The 18963-nt window shown below is 38.0% G+C and overlaps 1 protein-coding gene and 1 pseudogene across 3 annotated transcripts in view; one reads left to right on the top strand and one right to left on the bottom strand.

The window, feature by feature from the left end:
• Positions 1-18963, top strand: part of Dpyd (dihydropyrimidine dehydrogenase) — a 978758-nt gene that overhangs the window by 31348 nt on the left and 928447 nt on the right. For all 3 annotated transcript variants that reach the window (XM_008833683.3, XM_029563832.1, XM_029563833.1), the window contains exon 2: positions 14813-14923. In XM_008833683.3, the coding sequence (XP_008831905.1) occupies positions 14813-14923 (111 nt within the window). The remainder of the gene's footprint in view (positions 1-14812; positions 14924-18963) is intronic.
• On the bottom strand, positions 7132-8848 carry LOC103734657 (annotated as a pseudogene).

Here is an 18963-nt window from a genome sequence, read left to right as displayed (position 1 = left end):
AAATCCTTTTACCTTCTAGCAGAAATTTGTTGTTGCCTTTCTAAAAAGTGTTTTGCTAAGGAGTCTTTTTCTTATTAACATTGTTTTTTTTTTTTCTTTCTTTCTATATTGAAGCATTGTACTTTTCTTTTTGAGGACAATAGGATATTTGTAAAACACATGCTTGTTTTTGGCATTTTCACTGACTAGCTTAAGAGAAAAAGCACACTTCCTTGATTCCCTGTTCTGTGCATCAAAGAGAACAAAGTCAAGTTTTTTTTCTGTGGCTTATGGGCACAGCACAACAGAGGGAAGACTCATTCTCTTTTTTTTAACTTAAAAAATTTTTATTCAGAGTCAGGCGTGGTGGCACATGCCTTTAATCCCAGCATTCTGGAGGCAGAAGCAGTCGGATTTCTATAAATTCAAGGCCAGCCTCATCTACATAGTGAGTTCGAGGACAGCTGGGGCTGCAGAGAGACCCTGTCTCAAAAATACCAAAAAAAATTTTATTCAGAAATTCATACATGCATATAAGGTGTTTTGATCAAATCTACGCTCATTCTCTCCCCTCCAACTCCTCCCATATCTCCCCATCACTTTTTCCTGAACAAGTTTGTGGACTCTTTCTTTTTTGTTTTCTAATGGGGCTTTTTGCTGCTCTAACATTCCCCCCTGAAGAGGTAACTCTGAAATCTTTTAGGGATTACATAAGAGCTCCCAAATATGTTCAACATGGAAGAAGCCAGAGTGGTCTGCGTCCCAATTCCCTATCAGCAATTTGGGTAACCTCTTGAGGGGATAGTGTGATAAGAATAGGAGGTAGGAATTGGCTAGCCATTTAGAGTAAAAAGACCCCAAAGAAAAGTAGCCAGTTTCTTGGCTAAGAATCAAAATGCCCTTGAGCCTCTTAGCAACATATTCTGTCCCAAAGGAAGACTCATTCTTAACTTTTGGAAGAAATGGTTTGTAAAAGTTCAAGAAAGCATTCATCCTAACATAAATCAACTGCTTCTTAGATATAGGGAGTGTTGCAAGCAGAAGCTTTGTTAACTGATTGCACATCCATTTAATGAGCAAGAAAACACAAGACCACAGGCAGATAGTATAGTAGATGAGTACCAAACTGAACTGCAAGGTAGTGGGATTTATGAGTACTATGTTCATAATGGTGAGCCATGTATGTTTTTATGTTTGTGTGTATGCAAATGTGTGGGCATGTCTGAAGAATGTGTGCCATATTTAAAAAGGCAGGAAGTACAAATCTGAAGTGAGAAATGAATAGTCCATTTGGAGAGATCAGTTACATAATAACCCAGGCTGGAGAGGCAGGGATAACAAAGGTCTGGCCATATGTGAGTGATGTCGATAGGCATTGTGAGAGTTGAATAGATAAAGCAAAATCTACGTAGACTGGCCACAGCATGAACACCAACTTATAGAAGTAGTGTTATCATCGATAAAACGTTAGGAGGAGTTATAAGTTTTGTGGGAAGAAAGATGATATTTTTGATAAGAAGAAACTAAAATCATGATGGAACATGGAAGTAGGTTACTGGACAGTGATTGAAGTGAGATTTGGAAAAGATATATAAAACTCAGCTGCAGAAAGATAATCCCTGATGCCTAACATTGTGTGAGGGAAGAAAAGTGATCCATTGTTGCCCCACAGGGAGTGAGATCATAAAAGTAGATAGTGAATAGAAGAGGGGCCTAGGCTAATGAAATGACTCAGTTGTTAAATGCTTGTCACACATGCTAAGGACCATAGCTGTTCTTCCAGAATCCACATTTTATTTTATTTTTAAACTTTTATTTTTTATTTCTTTGTATGCATGTATTGCCTGTATGTAGGTAAGTGCACCTGTGTTGTGCAATGCCCGTGGAGGTCAGAAGCAGCTGCCGGATCCCCTGGGACTGGAGTTACCAACAGTTGTTAGCTGCCATGTAGGTGCTAGGATTCAAACCCGGGTCTTCTGCAAGAACAGCCAGTGTTCTTAACTGCTGAACCATCTTTCCAGCCCCCAGAATCCACATTTAAAAAAAATGAAAATAAATGTGCATAGCAATGTGTACCTGTAATCCCAGCAAGGCTCCCTATGGATTCCTGGACAGGAAATCTAACCACATTTGTTAGTTCTAACAAGAGACCCTATCTCTAATGAGGTAGGGAGTGGTTGAGCAAACACCTGACATTGACTTCTGACCTCCACATGCATGTACACACATATGCACTCTACCCAAATGGATGTGTGTGAACATACATATACACATGCATACATCACATACACACAAGAGAAAGAAAAAAGAGAGAGAGGGGATGAAAGGAAAAGAGAAAGAGAGAGAGAAAGAGACAGAGAGGAGAGAGAAGGAAATTAACAAATAGACAAAGAAAGGCCTTAAAGCTATGATAGAAGAGAAACTGAATCTGGCAAGTTTCTGGATTCAAGGGTGAAACAAGAATGTTTAATATTCAGAAAAATTATGAAGAGTTTAGAATTACACTAAAACAGAGCAGGAGAATAACATGGACACTTTATAAGGACTTTGATATTTTCTTGATGTTAAATAGTCTAGCTCTTCAACTTTCCTCTTGATCACTCTTATCTTTCTCAGAATAAGTTAGGAAAATCCTTTAGGTAATAAAGTCCAAAAGAGATAGCTCATTTCTGATCATTTTGTTCTTTGTTCTTATTTCTAATATAAAACATTTAGTATCTCAGTATCCTGTAATTGTGGCACAAGTAGTCAATCTATAATTTTTTAAAGTTTTATTAGAAAATTAGAAAACATAACACAATAAAAAATAGTTACCAAGAAAAGTAATGGTGTTATGTCATTGAGTATATCCAACAAATCAGAGTGGCAATTTGTAATCTATTACAGTTTTTTAATTCAACCCAGGTTTTGCTTTTTTCTTTTTATTGACTGATATGCTTTAATTTTTGCCATCAGATACAGTCTTATCTTCCCTTGAATCGAAATGACTCCTGGTCCTCTGAACGGTCGTTTATAAACCTGTGTTTGCTAGCACACATCCACATCTTTCATACATCTTTCATATCATCTTAGAAATGTTTTCCCATGATGTATTATTTTTAACTCCTATAATGAAAAAAACCCAAGTGCATATATATTAGTATACATGTATTCATGTTTTGTTATTTAAGTTACTAAACAATAAAAGAAACTACATAATCAAGAGGTGGTTGTTCAAATTTCTTTGATGATACTATTTTGATTTTATTTTCTTAAATATAAGCAATAATATATAATATCCCTTTTGGTCACTCTGAAGCTTCTTCTTGATACAGTGAAAGTGTGGGATTGATGACCTTCCATCTGCAGTTTTAAGAGCAAGCTGTTTTCTATGCTGAAATTCAGTATGAATAGCATTTTCAGAGTTCCACACATAGAATCCTTTCTATGACTAATAGAAGAATTATATCCTATTGAGGACTTAATTTCCATAATGTGGTATTTGGACATAGAACTTTTGGGAGATAGTTTGGGGTAATTCAGCTCACGAGGTTGGGACTCTTATGCGATTACTGCCTATGCTAGTTTGCTTTTCAATTGCTTTGATAAACACCACAGTCAAAAGCAACTTGGGGAGGAAAGGGTTTATTTCATCTTACACTTCACTGTCCATTATAGCCACAAGCCAAGGCAGGAACTCAAGGCTGGAGCTTGAAGCACAAACTGTGGAAGAATACACCTTGCTGGTTTACTCCCAGGCCTAAGTTTAGTTACCTTTCCTATACGGACCAGGACATCTGCCCAGGGATGGTACTCCCCACAGTGGCATGTGCCCTCCTACACTGATAAGCAATAAAAAAATGTCCCCACAGACATGCCCACAGGCTCCCTGATGGAGGAAATTCCTCAGTTGAGGTTCCCTCTTCACAGGTGTGTCCAAATGACAGTCAAGATTAGCTGTCAGAGGGCCCCAATGAGAAAAGACAGTGGAACACTTGCTACCATTCTCTCTTAACATGAAGACATAGTAAGAAAGTTTTCATCCACAGCCAAGAAATCAATCTTTACCAGGGACCAAATAAGACAGCAGTGTGGTCTTGGACTTCCCAGTCTCCAGAAATGTGAGAAGTAAATATTTGGGCCATAAGCTGCGTGATCTGTGTTGTTAAGGGATTGTAGCTCGATCCTTTAGATGAATTAATATCCACGTCAGATTCAATCACCATGTCTGTTCTGTATTAAGATTTGTATGGTTAAGGGATTGGGATTCAGCTCAGTGGCAGAGTAGCATTAGAAGTGTGAGGCTCTCTGGTCATAGTCCCTTTGTTCTAGTTTGCCTTCAATTGCCATAACAAAACACTCTGACCAATAACAACTTGGGGAGGAAAGGGTTTATTTGGTTTACATTTCCTGAGTCACAGTTCATCACTGAGGGAGCCCAAGGTAGGAATTCAGGACAGGAACCTGGAGGCAGGAACTGAAGCACAGACCATGCTGGAATGCTGCTTACTAGCATGCTTCCCTGGCCCCTGCTCAACCTGCTTTCTTATACAATACAGGACTGCCAGCCCAGGGGTGGCACCACCCACAGTGGGCTGGGCCCTCCCATATCGCCCAACAATCAAAAAAATGCCTCACAGACATGGCCACAGGTCAGTCCAATAGAGGTAATTCCCTAACCCATGCTCCCCCAACACAGGTGTGTCAAGTTGACACTAAAGCTACCCAGCACACCCTAGTACTAAGGGTGAAAAAGGAAGAGTTGTATGCTGATGTCAGATATATGCATCATGTTTCCCTCGAATTCTCTATATTTTCTGAAAGAAAATGACCTTTTTCTAAAGTCAGAGAGCACTTAGTCTTTCAAGTGGTGTGTATTTTATAAGTCAATCATAAGAATCATGTACAGAACCTTGCAATGCCAGACTGTAAGCTCATGTGGCAGACCCCAGTTTGCTGAGTTGCACAGTAACATGATAGATGGGATGTTTCAGGATGTGTAAACTATTTCATGTATGTTAACTATTTGTTCAATAGAAATGAATCGAATTTCCCAGGTGATGTGACTGGTACTTAGAAAGGGTTCATTCATTTCCAGCTGATGGGTTTTTGTGATGCTTTACAAATTCATCACCTTTTTCATCTGACCTGTCTTTCCTAGGATAGAAATGTAATGTAAATTCCCCCAAACATGTCAGGTCCAAAGGTTCATGATTTATATACAGTTATATGTATTACAAAACGTTACCTACATTGTTATAGATAAGTAATGGATGTTAAAATGTGTATTTGAATTTCATGACGCTTCAATACCATCATATTAATTTGTGAAGATGTGCATATTGGCTTTCAGGCAGCCTGCCTTAGAAATTGCAGGTCAGGGAGTCATTCAGGAACCCTGACCGAGCCAGTGATTTGGTTTCATCTGAGTACATTTTTACATTTCCTATACTCTTGTTTGTAGTTTCCTTTTTGCCTAGTGCCTTTGTCATTTTTCATATTTCTATATGTTTAAAAATTCAACAGCGAACCTAAAAATTTGATAGCCACTTTTGGAAGAGATATATCTTTGCTCTGGAAACTGTTACTGAGTATGTTAAAGCTGCAATGAAATGCTTTTTCTAAAAAAAAAAATGACCCCCATGTAACTATTCAGAATTGACAACACAGAAATATGAATAGACATAGGATAAATGCAACAAAAACCTAGTTCTGACTCATACAGGTAAATACACTGTGGAAAGCACACTTCCTGCCTGTGAGATAAATTTTATGCATTATCTTATTTAATATTCGAGCAACATTATCAGGCCAGTACTGATACCGAAAGCTATTTAACACGGACAAAAGATAAAAACTGAAAGTTTAAATACCTAGCATAAATAGAAGAATTAAGATCTCAAATGTAATTTAAAACACTTACATAGTGTTTAGCAAATGCTTAATACAATCAACATTGTAAGATTTAGACTCTTTAGAGATTTTTCCCTTCACCTATTATTTATTAATCATAGTGAGTTAGTCACTATACATAGAAGGAATATTCATTGGCCTTTGTATAGAGCTAGTAGAAAAAAGGACAGCTTCCATTTATTACCATGCCTGAAAAAGTCATCCAACCTAAGGAACTGTACCTGGTATTTCATTAAAAAAATCTAATTATAGAAATGTAAAAATCCTTGATTAGAACTGATTACCATGAGCTTCCAAGGCTTTCAGATTTCAAACTTGCTTATATCTCTCATTGTGAGCCTTCGGTACCAAATGAAGGTCATTCTGTCCTTTCTGTTCTCCAAGAAGCAGGAGACTGACAATGTCAGCTCTGAACTTATCCCACTTCCAAAAGGACCTTATAAATACTAAAGATTTTATTTACACTACCCCCCACACTATGACTAATAATAGACATAATAAAGCATAGGGTATTGGATGTGACTGAGGCTTGTAAGCAAGTGACTGCTCAGTAAGTACCAAGAAGTTCAGTTCTCTGTTGATAAGCATTTGGTAGGTTTTTGCCTAGAAAAAGCATCCAGGACTTTCATGGTTGGCATTTCTGTTTTCCTGTCAATTGAGAGACTTTACCAAGGCAAAAACTGGGGACAGCACATTGTTAAATCAAGGGTCCATATCGATTTATGAAAAACAAGAAGAGCATTCATTATTTTTATCAACTTTACTCCTTTTGATCCTCATCGAAAGGAATGTAGGAAATGTTATATAGAAAACACAGGGTATGCTATCAATGATAAATTTTAAGCTTTGAATGAGATAGAATTTAATTCATCAACTAAATCATGTAAGCCAAAATGCGAGTATATACATGTCATTTTAATGGCTCCTAAATACAGCAAGTAATAACTAGTATTTTTGTGGGGGGAGCAATGGAATCAAATGTCTATTGAGTACCTCTAATCTGCTAAATATTGTTTTAGGTACTTGGGACACATCAGAGAATAAAACAAGGATCCCTGCCTTCGTGGAGCTTACAGTCTAACATTTATTATCACTTCACCTACACACTGCCTGTGTAGTGCTCAGTGGATACCAAGCCTGGTATATTGTAGATGCTGAGCTAGACACCTGCCCCAACCCACCACCCAGACAGCAGAGGGTGCTGGAAGTTGATTTTTAAAATAAAGTACATGGAAAGAAGGGAGAGGGAGCTGAGCTGTATCAGCTGCTGAGCAAGAACTGTTGCTGTTGCTGTTCTGCATGGCGGTAGCCTTGTTGGCAAGGTCCTTGGCCTTCTCTGTGGCTCCCAGTGCCATCATCTTTGCTTTCTCCTTGGCTGTCTCAACAAGTGTTTGGGAAGCAGCTTAGCCTTTTAGCTTGGCCAAGATGTACTCACAGCCCTTCATTGTCTTGGTCACATTGCTTTTGAACTGGGCAAGACCAAACCCCTGGACAGCTCTGGAGACACCAAATAAGCTGGAGGAGACCCAGGCTTCCCGGTGGATTTTGGTCCAGCCGCAGTTTTCAAGAGCTCACACAGTAAACACATTGTTCCTCCACCACCATCAGCTGGGAATGGTTGATGTTCCAGGTGAAGGTGGTCATGGTATGAGTCTGCGGGTCCACAATAGAGTCCTCCAGGATGTATATTGAGTGAGCAACGTTGGCAGGAAACAGTCACTCTGCCCAATGTGGCATCCTGTTGGTCTTGGGCAGGGGTCTCTGGGACAGAAGTTTCTGGTCAGGGTTCACCTCCCCGTGCACTATGTCTTCAATTAAGACGTGTTTGTTATACAGATTTGAGTACTGTTGCCAGAAGGCAGCAAACACTTGGTCCCAGGAACTTTGAAGTGCTGGTGGGCCAGGCTCACTGAACCGCTGTACTGCGCCCAGGTCGCATTTGTTTATAATTCAAATGTAAAGGGGGAAGAAAGTTTAATAGTACATTATATCTGCTTAATTAGTGCTTTCATATCAAACACTGGCACATTTTTAAAATAGAAGACTTCTTGGTCCATTGATTTCCTATAACTGGAATTTAAGCTCTCAAATGATACTGAAGATCCAGTATTTCAGGCCAGGGCTTGGTGGATGCGTGATTGCAGTCAATATGGCCACTTTTCTTTTTCTAGGCCAAGATACAAGACTCTTCAGGTGCAGGGCTGCAGTGTGTGAGCCACAGACTCTACCCTCCCCCCATAATGTAAACCGTCATGCAAGTAACAATGCATAACACATTAGATTTTGTGTAATTTTGATTTGAACCATATTCCATCATTTCTTAAACCAAATAAACTTATTGACTTGAAAACGTCTCTGTTTTCTGCATCCACGATCACCACTACATTTGCTTTTAAATTTTTTTTTAATTATTTTTATTTTATGTGTAGGAGTGTATTGCCTGCATATAGGTGAGTGCACCTGTGTCATGCAGTGCCACTGCAGAGGTCAGAAGAGGGCTCCAGATTCCCCTGGAACTGGAGTTAAGGACAGTTTGTAGCTGCCATGTGGGTCCTAGGAATCAAACCCGGGTCCTCTGCAAGAGCAGTCAGTGCTCTTAACCACCAAGCCATCTCTCCAGCCCTCTTTTAAAATTTTTAATTGATTTTTTGAGTGTGAATTTCATCCAAAGTATTTTTATCATATTTACACTTCCTCCCCTATCTGCACACCTCTTATAGCCCTCCTGCTTGATTTCATGTACTCCATATATGCTAAAGCCTAGTGAACCAAGTCCACACATGTCCTTCAGTGTGTGTCCATTCATTGGAGCCTGGTTAACCTATCTAGCATCACACCCTTGAAGAAAACTGACTCTCCTTCTTCAAGTAGTTTTGGGTCCCCAATAATTCTTCAGCTAAGGTTTGGATTTTTCACCCACTTCCTTACTTCTTTGCTTGGTTTTTATCTGGCTTGAGCTTGTATGGGTCTTGTGCATACTGTTACCCTGACTATAAATTCACAGGAGTAACTTCCCAGCTGTCTGGGAACCTGTTTTCTTGTGGTCATCAACCACCTCTGGCTCTTGCAATCTTTTCCGCCCGCTCTTCTGCAATGGTCCCTGAGCCTTGGGCAGCAGAGGTTTAATATTGGTGTGCTATTCAGGGATAAGCACTCTGCAGTCTTCTATTCTCTGCAGTTTGGCTAGTTGCGACTGTCTGGGTTAATCACCATCTGTTGCGTGGGGAAGCTCCTCTGCTGAGAGATGAGGTTATAAATCCTAAAGAAAAACTTACTTTTGTCACATCTCTAGACCAGCGTAATTTCTTCCTGTATTCTGAATATTCATCCTTACATTTACAGACAAGTATACCTCTTACCACTCATCAGAGAAGCTTCTTTTTGCAACACGTGGAGACTATTACAAAATTCCACAACTGGTCAAATGTAGAGAATAAGATTCTATGATGTGCCCAGCCTTAAGTGATACATCTACAAGGCAACTTCTTCTACTTGTAAGGCTCAGGAATCACAGCAAAACAGGGGGCAGAAAGAATATCAATGCATGTCTCAACGTCTCAACCAGACAAGCTTACCCATACATTCACTTTTTAACAAAAATAGGAATTCTTTGAGAATTTCATGCAACATATTTTGGTCATATTTATCCCCAATCCTCCCTTTAACTCCTCTGAGATCTACCTTTACCTCCCATTCTCCTCAAATTTCTTGTCCTTTTTTAAGAAAATAATCCATCGACTCCAATTTGTGTTGCCCATGTTCTCATGGGTGTGGGGCCATCCCCTGGAGAGTGGCTGACCTTCTAGGAGCCACCCTGTTAAAGAAAACTGACTTTTCCTCCCTCAGAAGCCATAACCGTTCATAGCTCCTCAGCAGGTGTTGGGACTCATGAACCCCTTCCCACTCCATGCTAGAATGTTGGTTTTCTTAATCTTGAGCAGATTTTTAGAAGGCAACCATGGCTACTGTGAGTTCATGAGTACAGAAGAAAATGACCATGACATGGTCCTGTCATGTCAAAAAGAAAAGATTTTGCTCTGGTCCTCAACACTTCTTTCTTACCCTGCTACTGAAAATGCCTGGGAAACCCAATAACATATTCTTTAATGAGAAAGTTTCCCTCTATTAGCAGTAACTTCATATCTTAAAGAGTTAATGGGCCTCTTAAAGTGCTCACTTTATCCAGAGACAGGACCCCGTGACCAAGGAAGGACATGACTTTGGTCATTTCTTAGAAAATATATATTCACAGCTCTCTCTTGTTATTCTGAAAGCTGCTTACTGATCGATGATACTGACTTTGAGTTTTAAAAATCTTCCTTTGGAAAATCGATTTTAACAGCTCTCTAACATTCATGTCATGTATTCTTACTTTATATCACTTTTCATTTTGGAGATTATTAAGTCAAATCCTTGGTAACCATTCTCCACAATCCAATTTACTTTTACCCAAGACCCATTGAATTTACCTCAATGCCTTCTTGTAGAAGGTTAACCCAATATTTCATGTTATGTTATACTTTATATGTGTGCTGTGTGAAAGAAAAGTTATTGTGATAAGCAGCCATTAAATTACATTCAGAATGTTTATTTCAAAAGTTATATTATTATGCTGACATAGATAAATATAATCATTTATCACAATATGGATTGTGGAAGTAAAAAACTAAGATAAATTCAGAAATCTTTCTTGCATGTTTCCTTGTTTATGTGCTTTGAATGTTGGCCAGAATAACTTTTAAAATGTTATTTTATTTTATTTATTGACTTCTATTGCCATGTGATATTGCAATGATTCAAGCTTCAATAGGTAAGCAAAACAAAACAAAATGATACAAAACTATTTATAGTAAGAAATTATCTTTATTTTTTGCTCTAAAATGAGATGAATTTTCTAAAGTTAGCATGTTTTAATCAGTTGCTTTGGCATTTTGTCATCCTGAAGAATCACCATTAAGAACCAGAGTTTTATTGCGCATGCCTTGTTTGGAAAACACAACTAACCTGATAGTGTAAAGAAGTATGTTTGCCGTAGATAGGAATTACTAAAAATTGTTTTATAACATTTGAACAACTAAAATGAATCCCAAAGATGTTTATTAAAGTGAATTTGGAACACAACAGAATTTGTTGAATGTAGCATTTAGTAATTTTTATAACAAATTCATCAAGATAGTTCATATAGTCTCCCACACAAAGGGTAGCATTCAGAGTTTTTATGTATTCATGGAGTTGTGTCAGTAGTACCATAATCGGCCTTCAGCGCTCCACAGAGAAATAGGTATTCTGTAGCAGTTTCTTTCCATTGTTCCTTACCCCTCACTCCAAGGAAACCACTAATCTGCTTCTCTTCCCTCAGGTTTGCCTATCCTGGACATTTTATAGAAATGCAAACATAAATCCATGGTGTTTGTAGCTGTTATCTTTCAATTTTCATGCTCACTCTGCTTACTCACATTATGCATTTCTTGAGTTTCTTTCTGTCATTACTATCTTATTCAATTCTATTATGTTTGAAGAACTACTGTACATGTTATATTCCTTTTAAATCATTCAGAGTTCTTTGTGTGTATGTGCAGGTGCATGTGTATATATGATGTACGCATGTTCATGTCTGTGAGTATGGTCACATTTCACAGTTCATGTGGGGGCTGCAAGGACAGCCTCACATGTCAGTCCTTGCCAATCTCCCCATCTGAGACAGGGCCCCATTTTGTTTACTGCTGTGTACACTATGCTAGCTAGCCTGTGAGCTTCTGGCAGTTCTCCTACCTCTGCATCTCATCTCGCTGTATTAGAGACACATGCTACTATGTCTGGCTTCACGTTGTTTCTGGGCATCTTAACTTGGCTTTTCATGCTTCGATGTCAAATACTCTACACATTGAGCCATCTCACCAAACCAACTTTTTTTTTTTTTTTTTTTTTTAAATCTAGCATATGTTCTTTCTTAGAAAGTCGTACATTCAGACCTGAGAAGAATGTGTATTCCGCTCATTTGGGGTGGAGTGTTCCCCAGTCTTCATTGGGTCTTGGTGGTTTATAGTATGTTCAGGTCTTCTGTTTTCTTGTTTTTCTGACTAGTTGTACTGACCATTTTTTTAAAGTGGAGCATTGATGTTCTCTGATATCATTGTCCAAATACATGTTTTTCCCTTCTGTTCTATCATTTTGCTTCATGTATTTTGCCTTGTTGTTTGACACATTTATGTTTTAAATTGTTCTGACTTCCTGATGGATGAGACCTCTTCATTATAAAATCTTACTCTTTATATCTAGCAAAACTTTGTTGTTTAAAATTAGTGTGGGGACTTCTGCTTTTGTAAAGTTATAATTCACAGGATATCTTTAAAAATATTTATATCTTGTTTTTAATATTTTATTTTTATTGTTTTTATTTTTTATATATGAATATATTCCCTGTGTGTGTATATGTGCACCCATGTTGTGCAATGCCCACGAGTCAGAAGAGGGCGTTGGATTCCTGGAACTAGAGTTATAGATGGTTGTTAGTCACCATGTGGTTGCTGGGAATTTAACCCCGGTCCTCTGTAAAAGCAGCCAGTACACTTAACCACGGAGCCATCTCTCCAGCCCCTTTCATCTTATTTGTGCCATTGAACCTACAGTGTGTTTTCTAATGAGAAAGTGGGGTAGTTGGATCTTGTTTTTTATCCAGTCTGACTTTTCTAGAGTGACACCTTGCTTTATGAGCAGGGTTATGGTGTGAAGAGATCGTTTTGATTTTCTCAGCTTGCTGCACCTCAAGAGTGAAGTAAGATGAATGTAAATGGCCTTACTGGCAAGTCTTACTGGCAAGTTGCCCCTAAGGTGGAGCCTCTGATCTTCGGTGAGAGCTAAGGATTCAACTCAAGGATTCAACACAAGGAACTCTTACTCAACTGTATTCTCTTGGAGTTCAATCTTTATGTAGTTTCCGTGAGGCTCTGAGAAATGATGGCAGTATGCTGTTTCTTGGGAGGCATCAGAGACACCACAGCCTTCAACTGGAGGTTGGGTCAGATGGAACTCTGTGTTGTTGGTCCTGCTTTCTTGGGGTAGAACACTGTGACTTTGAGCTGGACAGATAAAGACCATGGATCCTCACTGTTCTTTCTAAGCTAAAGCATAAAAATTATATGCCTTATAATTATATTATAAGCCTTTAATTATATGCTTTATATTTTTTGGGTGTTCTACAGTGTAGGCAACATGCTGTGTCATGCATTTCATTTATTTCTTACTATACTCTTTTGGTCTAGACATTGGTCTTATTTCTCATGTGAAAAGACCAAAGGCCCAAAAGGATCATTGATGCACTGAGAGTTATGTGACCTGTAATACAAAAAACAAAATTCACAATTTTCAATGTTTTATTTCTCAGGTAGAAACAAAATGCTGCCTGCTTGATGTTGCATATCAGATACTCGAAGACTAAAAGTCAAATCTTGAATTCTTCAATTCCAAGGGTTCACAGTTGAGGAGGGAAAGAAAACTTTCTAAAGCTAATAGTGGTACTTGAGTGCTCTAGAACCAAATGACAGAAAGGACACTTTTCTGGAAGAGGGTTTTTGAGATGTGTTGTCTTACCTAATAGCAATAATTGCTGCTATGACATATAGTGCAATTGTAGTTGAGGCCTTTTTATTTATATCTGCATTAAAAAATCTCGAATTTCAACAGTCTTGATTTTACATTCCTTCTTAGTTTAAAATAAACTTAATCCCTTTTCCATATGAAAGCTCTTTTACTATTGACAACTTTCATGTCTTTTTCAAGTCTTTTATGGTAATTCTTTTTATGTATGTGAGGGATGTGCTTTGGGTCTGTGCATATGTTTCCATATGCATGTGTGTGCACATGTGTGTTGTGTGCAAGTATGTGGACACCCAAAGTTAATGTTGGGTGTCCTCCTTTATCACTCTCTACATTATTGAGGCAATATCTCTTACTGAACCTAGAGCTTACCAAGTCTACCTATGCTAGCTAGCCACCTACTGAGGCTGGAATTACTGGCAGCCCAGCCTCACAGGCCTGACTTCTCACTTGAGTTCTGGGAATCTAAGCCTGGATCATCATCCTTGCTCAGCAGGCACTCTGTCTACCATCCCATCTCCTCAACCTTTTAAAAATCTTTTCTCCATTTTTCTTCAGCAGTTACTTCTTTTTAGCATGTCAAAAGTGTTGACAGACATAAGCAAACACGTTGCTTGGTTAACTGGAGCATTTGTCATCTGAGATTCCCTTCTCTGGTGAAAATATATTTTTTGGTTTTTGTCCAAATTGATTTTTGGTTATGATTTTTACGGTGATTATTTCTGACAAGTTTTTCATAGGTATTAGAAAGGCTAACAGGAACTACTAAATTCATATTTTATCCAGTATGTATAATCAATTCACACTAATGGTGCTTTATTTTCTTATTTATTTAGTTTCCATCTTTGTTTTTTGTATATTATTTTTATTTTATGTATATGAGTGGATTGCCTGCATGTATGTAAGTGCATTTGTGTTGTATAGCTCCTCAGGAGGTCAGAAGAAGGAATCAGATCCCCTGGAACTGAAGTTATGGATGGTTGTTAGCCCCCATGTGGGTGTTGGGATTCAAACTGGAGTCCTCTGCAAGAGCAGTCAGTGCTCTTAACTGATGAGCGATCTTTCCAGCCCCTCCATCTGTATATTTGTGCTGAGACTCGTCATATAGATACTGTCACAAATATAAGATTTTCCCTTTAGTTTTCTTTAACACCACCTTGGGAGCTTTGAATAATTTTCTAATTTGTTTAAATTACATGTAATCCTTTTTGCATGCCATGTATCGTTAGAGTTTTCACTCCTAGCTAAGCCTCTCTTTAGGAAGAGATGTGGGAATCCTAGATGAAACTTCAATTCTTTTTAATGCCAACCTAGTTACATGTGTGTATTGTTTATCTTATTTCAGAGCATCCTGGCTTTAAATCCCAGAATCCGAGCTCATGCAACTCTGCATTCTACTGCGGCCAAGAAACTAGACAAGAAACATTGGAAAAGAAATTCTGATAAGAACTGCTTTGTAAGTACCCCTCACATACAATGCCCTCCTGAAGAGGAGCGCATCCCTATGCTGAAGACAATATCTGTTGTAATCTTAGTCATATGGTTAAATATGTACAAAGAACTACTGTGATTTTTGGACTATTTTATAGTGAAAAATATTTCAAAACCATTTAATTTTGTTTTAAAAATCTTCTGAAACACTTAAAATTATATAATTTAGCTTGATGCTAGCATTTCTTTTCCTGCAATCTTTTAAATCTGTTTTAAAATTGTTTTTTGCAATGGCAACTAGACACGGGCCTACACTGCAGGTCTAATTTGACTTAAGAAGGTGATAGACACTGCTAACTGGATGCTGGAAATATGCTCTTGGAGAGCATGTGAATATTAGATGTTCATTATAAAAGCTAATGTTCTCAGGTGAGATGCAGGCACATAGAAATCCCTCTGAGGTTTCTAATTTCTAAGTTTTAAGTTTTTATTGACTTTTATCTATGTGTTGGAACCAGGACTCCCTCTGTAAGCAGGCTGGGCCATTACTCATGCCATTCCTTCTCCCTTTACCTCTTGAGATCTGGGATTATAGACTTGAGCCATCCTGTTCAGTTTAGACTCTTACTGTGCGTGTGACGTGATCAAAGACTGTGAGACCGTATGGGGGTATTAGAAATGAACTCAATAGCCACATTGAAAATGCCATTTTAGGAGCCGCTAATCTTTGAAGTTGCCAGGAAGTTTGTTTTTGATGGATTTTGAGACAGTGATAGTGAAAGTAAGAACGAGAGTGAGAGCGGAGGGTGGGGGGGATTTACCAGAATGATTCATGAGACATTGACTAGCAAGAGTTTATTTGAGATTTGCTCTTTTGGTGTCTTGTACATACTGCCATGTAACATGTATGACTTTATTTTCTGTCCTTTTTTCCTCTTTCCATGTTGAGGGTGGGAACTGATGATGGGTGCCTGTGGATGAGCTTATCTATTTGTTATACTTTTCTGTCACTGACTACCCTGCAAAGGCTCTTGAAGACAGCAAAGAATCAGGAACACTGGGCCATGAAAAGATCCCCTAATCAGCAGCACACCTAGATGTGGCTTCTGTTTTCCTTGTGTCACTCCTTGAGTTCTACACTCTATCATGATGCTTCCAGCACAGGTTTGGGAAGGACAGGAGTGTGGCCCGTGCTGGAGCGTGTGATAGGCCAGTGACATATTGTGATTCAGTATTTAGAAAAAGATTTTCTCTATTGCTATTACTATTGTTATTGCTACCTGAGGAAAATTATCATTTTATTCCAGATGTGATCTCATAAATGAAATTTCTTATTTTCTCTCTTTTACAATATGTAATTGAAAAATGTTTTCTCCATCAGATATTTATTGTTCTGAATTTGAGGAAAATGAATCGGACTCTTTGAGAATGTTCATTAATATCTGTGGTAGACTGATAGGATTGCCATTATAAAGCACTGAAGGTTGGGTGGCTGAAAGCATTCAGTTTTCCCTGTACTGGAAGCAAGCAGTCTCAGACTAAAATATTGGTGGGGCTTATTCCTTCTGAGGCCTGTCTAGCTAACCAATGACATCTTCTCCCTGTGTTTTCACGTGGTCTTTCCTCTGTGTGTGCTTGTGTTTGACTTTTCTCTTCTTTTAAGAATACAAGTTATATTGTTCTTCTTTTGATCTATTTACTTCTTTCAATATTATTCAGATAGTCACTTTTTGAGTCACTGATGGATAGTATTTCAACCAACGAATTTTACAGAAACATAATTCAGGCTGTAAGAGTACCTTCAAATGATCAAACACACCCAGTCATTCATCTTATAGTAATATGTCCTACAGAAAGAATTAAGAGTTAGGTAAACATTAATTATCCAGAAAAAGGATTATCCTAGGCATTATTTATTCAGCAGAGAAAAGAAAAGCAGAAGGAATCCACTGGGTTACAGTTAACTAAGTTAGAGCAATTGTATTCAGTGGTAAATTGCAGGATGATTAAAAATGATTTTAGCTGGGTGTGATGGTGCACACCTTTAATCCCAGCACTCGGGAGGCAGAGGCAGGCAGATTTTTATGAGTTTAAGGCCAGCCTGGTCTATATAGTGAGTTCCAGGACAGCTGGAGCTACAGGGAGATCCTGTCTCAAAAATACCAAAAAAAAGACCCAAACATTTTTAAATAGTTACTAATCTGGATTAAAATTCATAATCTATACTATATGTAAATACATGAAATATTACTGCATATAATTGTGATTGTTTATATGTATACCCATACCCAGCCATACCTTTACATTTCTTCACAAAAAATAAAAATGTCCATAGAAATATTAATGGTGATTATCTTTGTGTCCTGACATTTTTATATATTTTGAGTTTTCTATAGTGAGCAAATAAAAATGGGAAAATTAATTGAAAGCTTCTACTCTATGTGAAAATAGTAATCACTTTGTACAAGATCAGATTTACTGCTGTGTATGTAGATCCCTCTGAGAACCCCACTGACACTTTTGAATTGTCCAAGTTGTGAGGTTCATTCTCACGGGAAGATACTTGCCTATAACCTGATTCTCCTTGTACTTCCTTGATTAGTTTTTCTTTACAGCACTTGCTACTGTTAAACTCCTTTTATTTATAATAATGTGTCCATTAACTACCTCTTTCTTCAAAAATATGAAATCCAGTAGGGCAGGAATGTTTCTGTTTCATTTATCATAGGTTACATCTTTCAGCTGTGTTCTCAGATTCTCAAATGCTACCTAGCGTATAGCTTGTGCTTACTGTGTATCTGCCGAATGAATACATGGGTGAATTAATGCACAGGTTCTCAATTTTATCTATTCCTTACTACCTTACATACCAGATATTAGTATTATATATTTTCTTATTGTATAATGTTGGGTGTGTGCACCTCTGCATTTGATTGATTTTTGTTGTTGTTGTTTTTAAACTAATGCAGATTTTGGCAGTCAACTATTTGCTTCATGTCCTATGGGACTTTTTCTTTTGTTTGTTTGTTTGTTTGTTTATTTTGAGACAGGGCTTCCCTGTAGCCCCAGCAGGCCTGGCTCTTGCTACACCTCATTCTCACAGAGATTCACTTGCCTCTGCCTCCAGAGTTCTGTCATTAAAGATGTGTACCACCATTCCAGTTTGCATTTACTTTTTGAGGCATGTGAATAGTTCGGATTTGTTTCTTCATTTTGCTCAGGACAATGACTAGGCTGAAGAACGTTAAATGGTTTCCTTAAACTCCTCAAAATGAAAAACGTGTAAGTATATCACTTTTACATCTTCAGAAAGGACAAATAAGATTATGAAAAGAGATAGACTTTAAAATTAAGGAAACCATGGATTGTAATGGTTGATATATTCCTGACAAATGAGTAATCTGACATCACTTCTGAAGATAAGTGTCCAGATGACTGAAGATAAGTGAAGACATGTGATGATAAGTGGGATGAGTGTCCAGCCAACTCTCTGACCACCACATGTGAAGCTTGGATTGACTTCTTTGTATTTGGCCTCTTTCTCAATGCTTTGCTTTGGTTTTGCAATGGTCTACCCCATTCCATTCATGCAGTCTAATCATGCTGCGTATCAGCCTCAGGCTTGTAGGTGGGGAGATTTTCAGAAGGCTTTGGGAAGCCTTCACTCCCTGCCTTACTTTCCTCCATCTTTCTTCTCATTTCAGTGGTGCTTGAAGCATCCGTACTTCAATACTATACTGAATGCTATTCAAAGATGGTAAGATATTCAGAACGGCTACTCTAAATTGTTTTACTAAAACAAATACAAATTTTGTTTAATAAGTAGATGATAGGCTCCTTAGGTTATAGAGCTTTTGTCCTGCAGATATGCCCCCAAAATGCAATTTTGACAATTTTGCCCAGGAATTTATTTATTTGGCAGTTTAAGACCATTTCATAATGAATTGGAAATTCTGAATTCAGTAGAAAATTTAAACTGGTAAATGTGTTTATACTGGTTAATGAAGCACGAAGCAGTTATTTCCAGTATCTTTTAAGCAGGTGTTCCATAACTGCTGTTTATTT

The sequence above is a fragment of the Nannospalax galili genome, unplaced genomic scaffold (assembly GCF_000622305.1).
Source record: "Nannospalax galili isolate Female #2095 unplaced genomic scaffold, S.galili_v1.0 scaffold255, whole genome shotgun sequence".
In the NCBI taxonomy this organism is placed as follows: Eukaryota; Metazoa; Chordata; class Mammalia; order Rodentia; family Spalacidae; genus Nannospalax; species Nannospalax galili.
This window is presented reverse-complemented; position numbering and strand designations above follow the sequence as displayed.